At 39.1% G+C, this 12,152-nt stretch overlaps 1 protein-coding gene across 3 annotated transcripts; it reads right to left on the bottom strand.

Moving 5' to 3' along the window:
• Positions 1-6: 6 nt before the first annotated feature.
• On the bottom strand, positions 7-11,960 carry LOC127853091 (uncharacterized). 3 transcript variants are annotated; one of them, XM_052387287.1, is made up of 9 exons: positions 11,833-11,960; positions 8,240-9,671; positions 7,162-7,271; positions 5,794-6,037; positions 4,037-4,191; positions 2,127-2,231; positions 1,323-1,382; positions 1,015-1,081; positions 7-703 (listed from the first exon to the last, which is right to left on the bottom strand). In XM_052387287.1, the coding sequence occupies exons 2-9, from the start codon at positions 9,659-9,661 to the stop codon at positions 533-535; spliced, it is 2,334 nt and encodes a 777-aa protein (XP_052243247.1). In that variant the 5' UTR covers positions 9,662-9,671; positions 11,833-11,960; the 3' UTR covers positions 7-532. The 3 variants fall into 3 exon arrangements, with proteins under 3 accessions (XP_052243247.1, XP_052243248.1, XP_052243249.1); XM_052387288.1 differs by having other exon boundaries at positions 8,240-9,663; positions 11,833-11,906; XM_052387289.1 differs by lacking the exon at positions 2,127-2,231.
• Between the last annotated feature and the right edge of the window lie 192 nt (positions 11,961-12,152).

Below are 12,152 nucleotides of genomic sequence, written 5' to 3' on the forward strand. Positions count from 1 at the left end.
GCGAGATATTTTTTATTAATTTATTAAACAATAAGATAGTTCAAATATCTGTAAAACACATATTTATATATAAATCTTAGTAAAGTAATGGGAGTATACAGAAAATAATGTATATGAATTCGATAATATAAACATATGCACTACTAAACGTCTCTTGCAATGTGCAGTGTATATTGTAAATGTGGAAAAAAGTACCAAAATAAGTCGTAACATACATATCAAATCTGTAAAAAATGGGTGCGACCTTAAATTGTCATTAGTTTTACTTTGGTGTTCTGTAATTCTACCCAATACAGTAGCATTGATTTTGTATAATTAATACATTATTGACAACTACTGACAATTTAAGGTCTCACGTGTGTGTATATTAGTATAAAACAATACGTATTATAAAAAACGCAATCATCTATAATCGCTATAATTACTTGATTTGCTATTGAATTACAATCGGACCTATTAGTTCATGATTGTTTTTGAAAGTCGAGCCTTTCCGTGTGCGCTCGGACTGCTTGATTGCGGTTTGCGCGCTCTTCTACCGGGCGCACTCTACGATACAGGCGTCCATCGCGGCGAGATGGGAGGCGTCGTCTGCGAGGTCTAGGGACGCTGCCCATGGGCAAACGACGTCCATAACCCGACCCCACGGGTAGGTAATCGTCTTCTCCCACCACGTCAGTGTGGCTTTGTTCGCCAGCAGTTGTAACTGAAACCGAATTCGAAGAAATATTGCGGTGTTGTTAACTTGCGCTAACAATTGTAACTGAAAAAGAATACAAAAAACTACAAAATTGCACTTTACCCCTTTATTTGTAACTGACCAGACAATGTGTGGCGCACAACTCCCATGCTTGTCCTTTAAAGGTCAATGCCGTAATTCAAGGTCAAAGGTCATGGATTCGTCCCTATGCCAGAAAGGTTACTGCCTCAATTCGTTTCTGCTCTAACTATCGGTACTTGTCGCAGTCGTATGAAAGTAATGATTGAAAGAGAATTCTGAGTCAAACTCATACTCACGACTTCTGGAATGGGCGACTTCAGAGTCTGTTTCCGGTATTCCTTCCAGTCCAGTGTGCTGAACCACCTAGAAAACGCCAACATCAAATTCGATAGCGCGGAGTTAGGGGTAAAAAATGATTTAAATCAAAACAGCATACCGAATTTGTATTTAAAAAAAAACTGCTTTCAACATAAATTGATGTGTTTACAAATTATATATTTTTGTCAATCTATTTATGTGTTCTGTTTTACCATGATTTTACGTGCTTAACGCTTTTTTAGACCAGTATTGAGATGTGGTATTGGGCATTTCGGTAAGTACTTACTCCTCCAAGTACAGGTTTTGTCTGTCGACACCTATCTCGAATCTGTCTTCAGAATTCAAGCTGAAATAGGAAACAAATATTGAAGATACTGGCTTCGGTCAGCGCGCAGTGGTTGGTACACGCACTTTTCACCAAAGCGACCCGGTTTTTAAATTCCGCTCCCGGGGCATGTGAGTCTGGTTGGTGGTCACCATACCGGGCAGGTTGGGTTTTGTCCGTTCCCCTCCCCCCCCCCCCCCCCCCCCCACACACACACACACACATCACTATACCACGCTTGAACTGAATATCTTTCAGTTGAATCTAAATAGCTGAAAATGGCAGCTTTACTTCAAAATTTGTCCCAGCTTTCGTGAGGATAAATTAATTAGGAGGGGCATACTGCAGCCATATGCACGCACACAAGGATACTGTTAGTGTTGAATACCGATACATTTAAATTAGCGGTACTTGGGGAAAACTGAACAACGAAATGATCCTTCGCGACAATTAATAACTGACATAAATTTCACCATTGAGAACTTGTGGCCATGAGCGAATAGTGACTTTCGAGGTACAATAGCGTACAATAGCGAAGCTAATTTTGACTACAACAGTGCTTTCCACAGGCCATTTAACAGTCCCTTAACAGGGTGCTTGAATTTCCAAATCAGAGTCTGCGGGGCTCTTGAAATTTTCCTATCAGTGTATTTTTGCAGTTTGTTCAACTAGCCATTCTGAAGATCAAAGCTTAAGACTACTTGTTAGGAAACATGCGATAAAAGTCTCAAATTTAATTTTGTAAGTTGTAAATGTTTCCCTCACCGCAAACATGAGCGAATGAATGCTTCTCCTGCAAACGAAAACAACTCGGGGCTGTACACGGGCTCGATTTTGAACCTGTTGTTGGTCCAGTCCGTAAACGCGTATCTAGAAATCAGAAAACATTTGCTAAGTAGACAAGTAGAAAACTATGTTCACTTTTAAAGATGTGTCATTGTTAACACACATATAAATAGCACGCCATAGTTGTGTAACAATCTTTAATTATTTAAGTGTGCAATGAATATTAACACAAACTTGACAAATGCCTCCATTTGTGTAAAAATGACCCATGGTACGTGCCCGGAGGGGGTGGGGGGGGGGGGGGGGGGGGGGGTAACTTCCCAAATTTTATTGTAGGGGTGTCCCGCTGAGACTTCCGAAATGTGACCCATTTTTATACCGGAATAAAGTAGACCCATTTTGATACACGATTTTTTTTAAAGCATACCCATTTGTATACGATAGCATTGAGAAAGTGGACCCATTTCAATAAAAAAAGTTTGATAAACTGGACCCATTTAAATACCAGAATTTAATAGAGTGGACACATTTCATACTAGAATTGTAATCTCTTTCATATCAATACAGTATACTTATTGAATTTGCTATTATATTTTTCCCGCTACTGAAATTTACTTTTTGATACCCATTTATATACAAGAATGACATTTATCATACTCATTTTGATACCGATACTTTAAAAAATCTATATGCATTTATATACAAGCAAATTTCTGATTTCAATACCCATATCTATATTTAGATGCTCAAAACCATACCCATATCTATAATTTAGTCCCCCCGGGGGTACGTGTTTAAACAAGTTATCTGTGTATGTATATTACTCTTTCATTAGTACCGGAAAACGAATATATAATACGGTAATTACGACTTCTTTCGTTTTCTCGTGAATTTATTCTTGGATAATTTGATGACGTGACCTGTTTTTCATTTCCCGATGAACCCACTGACACCGTATGCAAATTTCAACGTATATATTTATGACCGTAATAGTTTTCCATTAACAAGTTGCAAAATGAAATAAATATTTTTCGCGAATCAAATTGACGTAGTTTTTCGTTCGTTATTACCGAAATGACTATGGGTTAGAGAAAACTTCAAATATATGCCGTTCGACGATATGATGATATCAAAATTGAAACTTGATTCATAGGCTATCGTAAAGAAGGAAGTCCGTTGTGGCATTTGGAATGAAGACATTACAGGTAATATTCATTTTCTGCATTTTAACGGTGTATAAACTGTCCGTAACACGACGCCTATTTTTTTCTGACATGACCTAGATATAGTCAAGATAAACATGCTGACCAAGTTTCATCAAGATTTGAAAACATATGGTATCTAGCGTGACCAAGTTTCATCAAGATTTGAAAACATGGCATCTAGCGTGACCAAGTTTCATCAAGATTTGAAAATATATGGCATCTAGCGTGACCAAGTTTCATCAAGATTTGAAAACATATGGCATCAATAGTGATCACGAGCGAATAAAAATAACGCACACCGCACGATTCACGACGAAGGACGACGGAGATATGGCGTTTACAATAGCTAAAACCTTCAGCTAAAACTCCAAACGTTCAATATGTGGCAACCATTTTGACACTACTTCCAACGCCATTCTCACTTAACGACGATGCCTGGAATCGACTGTGCAATATATCAACCGGTATTTGGAACAACAGGAAGTAGAAAAACGATATTGGCTTGATATATTATATTACAAATTTGTTTTACGATCGCGTACATTAATTTGTGATATGGATTTTCTGCCCCGGCCCTGGCACACGTATCGAGTCTCGTGAACAGGCAGTTTATGCCTTACATTATGTTTACTTTTTTTTATTCAGATAAAATAAGGTGTGTAATAAACTATTGTAAATGTTTACCTGCCGGTGATGATTTCGTACGCAAGGCAGCCGATACTGAAGACGTCAACGTAGGGACCCCGTCTGCCTCGGAATCTCTCCGGAGCAGAGTATGTCTGCGTGTGCACGTCCAGAGGATCCACATCCGGGCCCTCGATCCGTTTAATGTAGCCGCCCTGGTGGGGAAGAGAGTGGTTCATGTATCAGAGTTTACTGTAGGCAGTGCTTACATGGACTTGAACACGTAGAGGCACTGTGGCGCCGCAAAGGTGTGCCCTCGCATTTTGTATTTGCAGTTATTTGCTAGGCCCCATCTATGCGGCGAAAGAGTACAATGACGTTGCGTACACGATATTAACAATAAAGAATATAGCGAGCCTGTGTTTCTATCTCACCGAACATGTTAAAGAGGAGAAGAATGTAGCAATCGGACTACCAGCACTATCATCACTGGAGTTGTTACAGTCTCCGTTGTTCAGCGTAGTTCTTCTTGAATGCCCTGAGCTTTTATAAGAACATACGTACAGCTCAGAGTTCTTCTTGTTACCCAATTTTTTCATGTCAAAAAATTATGTCTCACGTATGTCTATAAAATCGAGTTCAATCAACCTAATACATCGTTACAAACACAATACCTGTTATTACCGATATCAATTTTCGAGGGAATTGTGGAGAAATACTTAAAACAAACTTTATACAAAAACCGTTCTCAAACCGAAAGCCGAAGTTTTAAATTTCCGATTCGATCTATCTTACGAATGTTCCGGAGATAGTCGGTATATTATGATTGGTAGGTTAGACACGAGATCTATCTCGCCGAGGATTCCAGTGATAGTCTATAGCGTATTTTCGAACTCGGAATTACTCGGAATACTCGGCTAGGTCCATTGCAAAAACAAATACATTTAAAAGAACCGTTGGCGTGTTTGCAACTTTGGATTAATATCAATATTATGCGAGCATAACATGTAATGTAAGTTGTTTTTATTTGCGCATTATGGATATATTTATGCCAAAAAATAGTTAATGTGGCAAATATTTCCGATTAAACTGCGCCCGGATTCTGGGCGGCGAGTTTCTATGGAAAATCGGGTTGCCAGTTGCAACTCCCAGCGACCCGGAGGCTCAATAGCTGGGAGTTGTATTATCCCAGCGACCCGGAGGGTCAATAGCTGGGAGTTGTATTATTGCAACTATTGTAACGTATAAATGTTTGTTGAAAACTGTGAGTAAGGCATTTTTTGGGGCAAAAATGCACAGTTCAAATTTGCTGCAAAAAGATGACCACCAGTTTATGCGTTGCGCGATTTCACATAGACGCATCTGAACACTTCTGTGGGGCGACACACCTATATGGCGTTACCAGGAACAATTCGTTTTATGTTATAATTCACATGATGTCTTTGCAATGGTATCTGAAGAGCATAGATGGTTGGAAACATCACTTATGTCATAATAAGACGTATATTACCGATAATCTTACTTCTTCCCGTTTAAGCAGAATAATCAATAGTCGCCATACACTTATCCTACACACAAGAGCATTTAATGTGAACCTTCATTCATTATGTACATTTAAAAAGGCGACTAGCAATTTTTTTTCGCCGAACATGACAATAATTTAACAAATTAATTGATTAATTCAAATATAACTATGCTTATGGCAATAACACAACTAAAACCAGCGCAAGTACATTCAAATTTCAAACATATAAAATGCTGTAAAGGTCTGATAAGCATGAAGCTTTACAAACTACATCTATTTAAAGACTACGAACCAACACTGGGTATCCCAGGTCATTGAACAGCACTTTAGAAGGCCGTATATTGCCGTGTACGATATCACGTGTGTGCAGGAAGTCGACACCGATGAAAACACCCGCGATGATGAACTGCGCATGTGCCTCGCCGAGCACGTGCCTATCCGGGTCCAGCGCGAGCAGTTTCTCGAGAGTGGTCAGGCTGTGGTAGCGGCTCATGAACCAGACCGAACCTATCGGGGCTGACATGACGTCCATTATCCTTGTAAGTGTGAGGAAGATAAATTATTAAAATAACTTTGTATTTTTTTAGGGTAATCCAAACCTTAACCCGATGAAAGAGACAAAGTATGTATCATTTATAACTTTCATCGGTTTTTTGTGATTGATCCATATTTAATTTCACTCCTGATTACAAAACATTTTTATTTTCACTCGTGGTCACGCCACTCGTAATCATATTTAAACAAATTTAAACATGTTAAAGAAATTACGATAAAACCTAGAGCAACACATACCCTCTTTCATGCGAAAATTGGTATTATGTCGTAGCTCCAGAACAACCTGCGCATTTGCACAGGCTGGTAAGGAGCTACCTTGCCCGCCTCTGTCTAGACTGCACATATGCGCAGGCGGATCTGAAGCTCCGCGGGTCGCATATGGCATAAGAGCCATTTTCACACGACGCGAATTGTTTACTATGCTCTGTAACGAATAAATGGGACATACCCGTGAATGACAATCGTCATTTTACATTAGGTTCATTAAGTTAGCGGTTGATGATTTTACTCTGGCTAATGTAGAAAGACGTATTTTTTTAAAGCATGCGGATAACCTAATTTAGGTCAACAATGTTACATTGAACAATAACACATACAATCAAACGGACATAATCAAGCGACAACGATGTAGAGAGTGAATCACTTATGCCCTAGCTATTCAACAGTGTCCGAAAATTTTGTATTAATTGAAAAATACCCGGACTCGGGACGCTCAAACATATCTTGTTCATGTAACATTATTATGGTACAAAAAAAACATGAAAATAAAATGTGTTTCAGTGCACGATCGTTCCTTCTTTGTAATCATATAAACCAGTTATTTCCACTGTGGTTCCGACACTTGCAACTTTATGGGATTCTGAAAATTTAAATGCGATCTGACAATGAAACCAAATACATGTACCATCTAAATATCATGTAAAGAGAATGTCATAGTACTGGATGCAATCTGCATGGACTACTGGAAAAACCCACGTTGTACATGGCGCTACGGATTTAACTGTTTGATATGAAGAAACAAGTAAGGTGTAACAATCGAATACCTTTACGCATTTAAATACCAATGGAGGCTAAATGCATAAAACCGTGCAGAGGTTTGACGTACCCGACTATGAAATAGCAGTTGCCGAGTCTCGCCATTTCCATGTCGTCTATCAGACATGCATCCTTCTTCGCTATCATTGTCAGAACTACTTGCTTATTCTGGTAGGTCGCCTAAAATCATGAAAAATCAGACAGCTGTACTGTGAAAAGAGATCTGCCGTAATGTAGGGTTCCACGCGAGAATTGTGTCTAACAGTTTATCTATACCATGATCCGTTCAAACAGGCTTTTATAAGTTTGCAATCGCTTATACATGGAATTTACACTCAATACTCGACAGTACGATAAGGATACTGCGAAAGAACGATAACGTAAACTGTGAATACGACACTATGATGATGCAAACGCGACAGTACGATGATGATAATGCGACAGTACGATGATGATAATGCGACAGTACGACGGAAACGCGACGGTTCGATGACGACAACACGACAGTGCGATGACCAAGACATGGCAGAACGATAAAATAACGCGACATTAAGATGGTGATAACACGATAGTACGCTGTCATAGCATTACGATGTCGATGATACAACAGTGCGAAGACAGCGACATGACAGCAAGATTAAGATCAACTGAAAACACGTCAGCACTTAAAAACAAGTATGAAAGTACTGCAGTACCATGGCGATGACACGCAGTAATATCGTATTACCATCATGGTAATGTCGTAGAATCGTGTCTTCGTCATTGAATTGTTGTTTTAACACCATCGTATCATCGTACCGTCGTGTTATTGTCATCGTACTGTCGTGATGTTGCGTTATCATCATCACACTTTCGAGTATCGAGTTTTAAATAAATCCATACAAAGGCGATGGCTTAACGGGATTCCGTACTTAAGTTACGATTTGTAAGTTCATTCTTGCAACTAAACAACAGTAGCAAAAAATGTGACCGGTTAATGAATCGCATAGCAAACTTACATATGAGAGTTTATTTAAACGAGCACTTATTTAATAATATTCATCAAACTAATACTTGCCCAATTATTTTATCATGTGTATTATGTCGAAAGAAAAATCTTATAGTGTTAGTACAAAAAGTTAAACAAACAACAAAAACTCAAGATTTACCCTGAATCTCTCCGTGAAGACTCCCTCGTGTATCTTCTCGATGAGTTTAATGTTCACCAGACCCTCGGTCTTATAGCGGCTGACTTTTGACCGCAACTGACCAGAGCTTATCGTCTTCTGCAGGATCACCATTTGTGACTTCGCTGGTTTCTTGTCTTTCAAAGACCTTCTTCGTTTCCGCGCCTGTTTCTGTTTATGCTTACTCTGCTCCTCTCTGACGTCATCAGTGGACGTCACGCTTGATCGACTGCGGCGAGTGTCGTCTGCTGGACCGTCTCGAACTGTGCTTTGAGACTTGCTGATATAAACAGAGCTACCTACTTCGCGCAGGTTCGTTAACTCCGGATAGAAAATTGGTTCACTGACTGCTTCTTCAACTGTCTCCGTATTAGTTTCCGGGGAAGATTTTTGTGGTTCATGTAAAATGTTGGTGTCTTCATGGACCTTTTTCAAGATGGTTATTTGCTTCACCTCGGGCATGCTGTGATAACTAATGAAGCGCTTTTGTGGCGATCGAGACTGTTTCCATGAAGGGTATCTGTCTGTGTTTTCGCTTTTCCAGTAGGAATACTGCCTAGGTGTATTTGCCGTATTGCTAGAATCGTGCTTCGTATGTTTGTTTGTGTCAATGCTTGACCGACGCTCAGTGGTAGCAGTTTGTCTTGAATAGCCGCGCGAATGCTCTGTGTAATTAGACGAATGATATTTATCATCGTTGCGCTTGCCTTTCGACAGTGTGTTAGATGGTGAACCGGCCGGTCCAGAGCGGCGAACAATCGACTCAGAAGACTGACTCTGTTTACAACGACCTTTCTCTGGCACCATTTTGTGTTCCCTGGGCACATAAGCACGCGGGGATCGAAACTGTACTCGACGAAGCGGAGCTATTGGCTCAGGCATCTTGATGAAGGCTGAGTCTGACACATGACCCTTGCTTCCGGCTCCTACTTCAGCGTCATTTTGAAATGGCATAATGGCGTCAGTACCATGGCAGTCGTTGACATGCACAGGTAGGTAATGGCCACTGGTGGCCAGAATTTTCATAGTTTTATCAGCCGTTTTAAGAAACTCCTGAAGCGATGTAACAAGAGCAAGGCACGGCTCGCTTGCGTTTTCAATCGAGTAAAATACAACCTCAAATTCTATCTCGGAGACCGACTGCAATTCATGTTCATGGTTTTTCTCGGAAACATTGTAACTTTCGAAAGCTTTGCTAGAGTTTATATGCAAATCATTTTCCTCATTTGTGCGTTTAGTTTCCATATGTGTGTCCCTTTCCGTCATGTGGAATGAGCCTGTTGTGTGATCGCGCATGTTCTCGTGTAATATGACGTCATTCACGCGACTTCCGGCCGTTTCCAAGCCACTTGTATATGTGTGCTCGCAGTTATGGGAACGATTTTCGGTGTCTATAACCATCATCTCTATGAATCTTGAAAAAGAAACAAACCCAAATACATGCGATTTCCTTCGAAAATATTAACTTCGGAAATGAAACCGTGTAAGCAAACATAATTATGTTGTTGCGTTTTTTCCAATTTGTCTTGACATTAAATAACATTTATAGCTAGGTCAAGTAGCTAGAATACAAATTTTCTTTCTTGAAGCTTGGAATTCATTGGCCTTAAACAGGGCCGGATTAAGCACTAGGCTAACAAGGCTGCAGCCTTGGGCCCCCGATTTGTAAGGGGCCCCCAACGACAGGCCAGTTTTTCAATATATGATCTGTCTTTATTACGCCATTTAAGGACTCTATTGGGATTGCAGTAGAAATTTTCAATGTGGTTTTACCAGTTTCCCGATGTATATCCAATTGTAACCGTTTCATTTGCTTTGGTTTACTATGCAATCAATTTTCTTTCTGTGTTCTATATCCATTCAGAGCCATTAGTTTCTCTGTTTATTATACGACTTGCCCGTATGGTTATGACAACATATGGGCCGTTCGCCTTGATTAACTATGCTATCTGGATGCACTTGTGGGAGGCCTCTTAAAATATATAGCACAACATTGCTTCTTTGTGTTATCGGGCCTCTGATGTATATCCAATAGTAGCGGAGACAATCACTGGCTTGCTTATGTTAATAACGCCGTATCAAGGTTTTCAAGCTCAATTTACCGTATGTTTATAACCCAGGGTGCAGGATAACGTGACTATGTGGGGTTCCCAATTAAACGTAAAATTGATTTACACACACCGGTAAGTGGTGCTTTTTCTACAATTACTTCTTAAAACAATTTTTCTTAAGAATTTTAACTAGTGCATAAAAGACAGTTTTTTATTCTGCGTTTGGCAGTGTGCCTCACATCAGAATTACTTTATTTAATAAGCCTTTGTTCTTAGACAAAAATTCGATGTCTACTGCATTTATGTACATGGTTATGCTTATGAAACGTGAAATTTTGTCACTTATTTCAGATGCTTTCAAGGATTTATTCTTAAATTTTAAGATATCGACAAAAACTGCAAGAAAACTTGAGATATTTGCAAAAATAAAGTTCTTAACGGTGTGTTTACATTGTCCAGCCCATGTGTAAAACCCGGGAAACCCCGTTGATTCTGCACCCTAAACCTGCACAATTTTGTTCACGCACCATTCTTCAATAAGTCTACGGACAGATAACCACGCCAACATATAGGATATTTCACTGACTTATCGGTTAACTGACACGAGCCTCGAGGTTATCTCACTGATTTTGAATATTCTATATTTCGGATCACAGACACGAATAACACCCATAAATGAAAATAAAACGTGCACAACTTAGACATACAGTTATGTTCTGACCTTTAGATACTAACAACCCCCTATCTCCTCCCTCTCCCACAAAATGGCCCCATTCTCAAATCCCTTATTTTCAACTCTTCATCCCCAATCTAACTCTTCCACTCCAACCTCATTGTCGTGATTTTGTCGTTCCGCCACGTGCTTTGTAAGAGTTGCTTAGTTTGGAGGCGAATAGAAGGTAAGTGTTTTGATTGTATCATTAGCTATTTAACTGTGTACACATGCAAGTAATTTGATCTTTGTAGCTGTAGTATCAATTATGATTTTCAATATACAGAAGGGGGCCAGAGGGAAGGGGCCCCCGTTAAATGTACAGCCTTGGGCCCCTAAAAAGTTTAATCCGGCCCTGGCCTTAAATTCCTAATAAGCCCCTAATAACACACAAATTTGGGCTTTCATAAGTCTTATTCACTTCATTTTATGACATGAATTTTGTTAGGGTTTTTAGAATATTTCTTCTTCACAATATAAATGGCTTTGCATACTCAATATTGTTTGAGATAGTCCGTTTCAATTAATAGATTTAACACAATAAGGTCTCCGCAGAGTTGCACAATCATTTAAAGCTATGTGCGTTTTGCAACTTTTTTTTCTAAATTGTCGCTTGCTCTGTTAACACGAGTGAAACTTTCGAATTATATATATATATATATATATATATATATATATATATATATATATATATATTCCCATTTTAATTTGAATAAAAGATAAACCCGATGTTTTTTTTATATTTTGCATGTACATGGCTAATTAAATCGTTTTTTGTTTAAAATGCAACTCAATAATTATTTTGTACTCACATTTTGTATTCCTTCTTCGTATCAATATGATTCCTTCATAACGGACGTGATGTCATTATTTGTTTCCGTCAATTAATTTCCCGCAACGTGACGTCATTGTAATACTGACGTGCCAATCAACGTGTTAACGTTTCGCGAAGCTGACGCAAGAAGATTCATTACTTTAACGTAAATTGAAACGTACACTATGCAAGTTTTTCACATTCACAGATTCTGTCTTCACTGCAAAAAATATACAAAAACGAAAAATAAAATGTAAAAGGCATTTTGGAATGATGCGAAACAGTTCTAGCAGCCTTTTTCCCAATGAGTGTCAATTC

Source organism: Dreissena polymorpha, chromosome 12 (genome assembly GCF_020536995.1).
Source record: "Dreissena polymorpha isolate Duluth1 chromosome 12, UMN_Dpol_1.0, whole genome shotgun sequence".
Classification (NCBI taxonomy): domain Eukaryota; kingdom Metazoa; phylum Mollusca; class Bivalvia; order Myida; family Dreissenidae; genus Dreissena; species Dreissena polymorpha.

Bases quoted from the DNA above. Each gene is read 5' to 3' on its own strand.
- LOC127853091 (XM_052387287.1), bottom strand. From the start codon at position 9,661: ATGATGGTTATAGACACCGAAAATCGTTCCCATAACTGCGAGCACACA. The intron at 7,272-8,239 runs GTAAATCTTGAG...TCATGATTTTAG, and splicing joins TCTTCACGGAGAGATTCAGG to GCGACCTACCAGAATAAGCA. The intron at 6,038-7,161 runs GTACGTCAAACC...CACACTTACAAG, and splicing joins AACTGCTATTTCATAGTCGG to GATAATGGACGTCATGTCAG.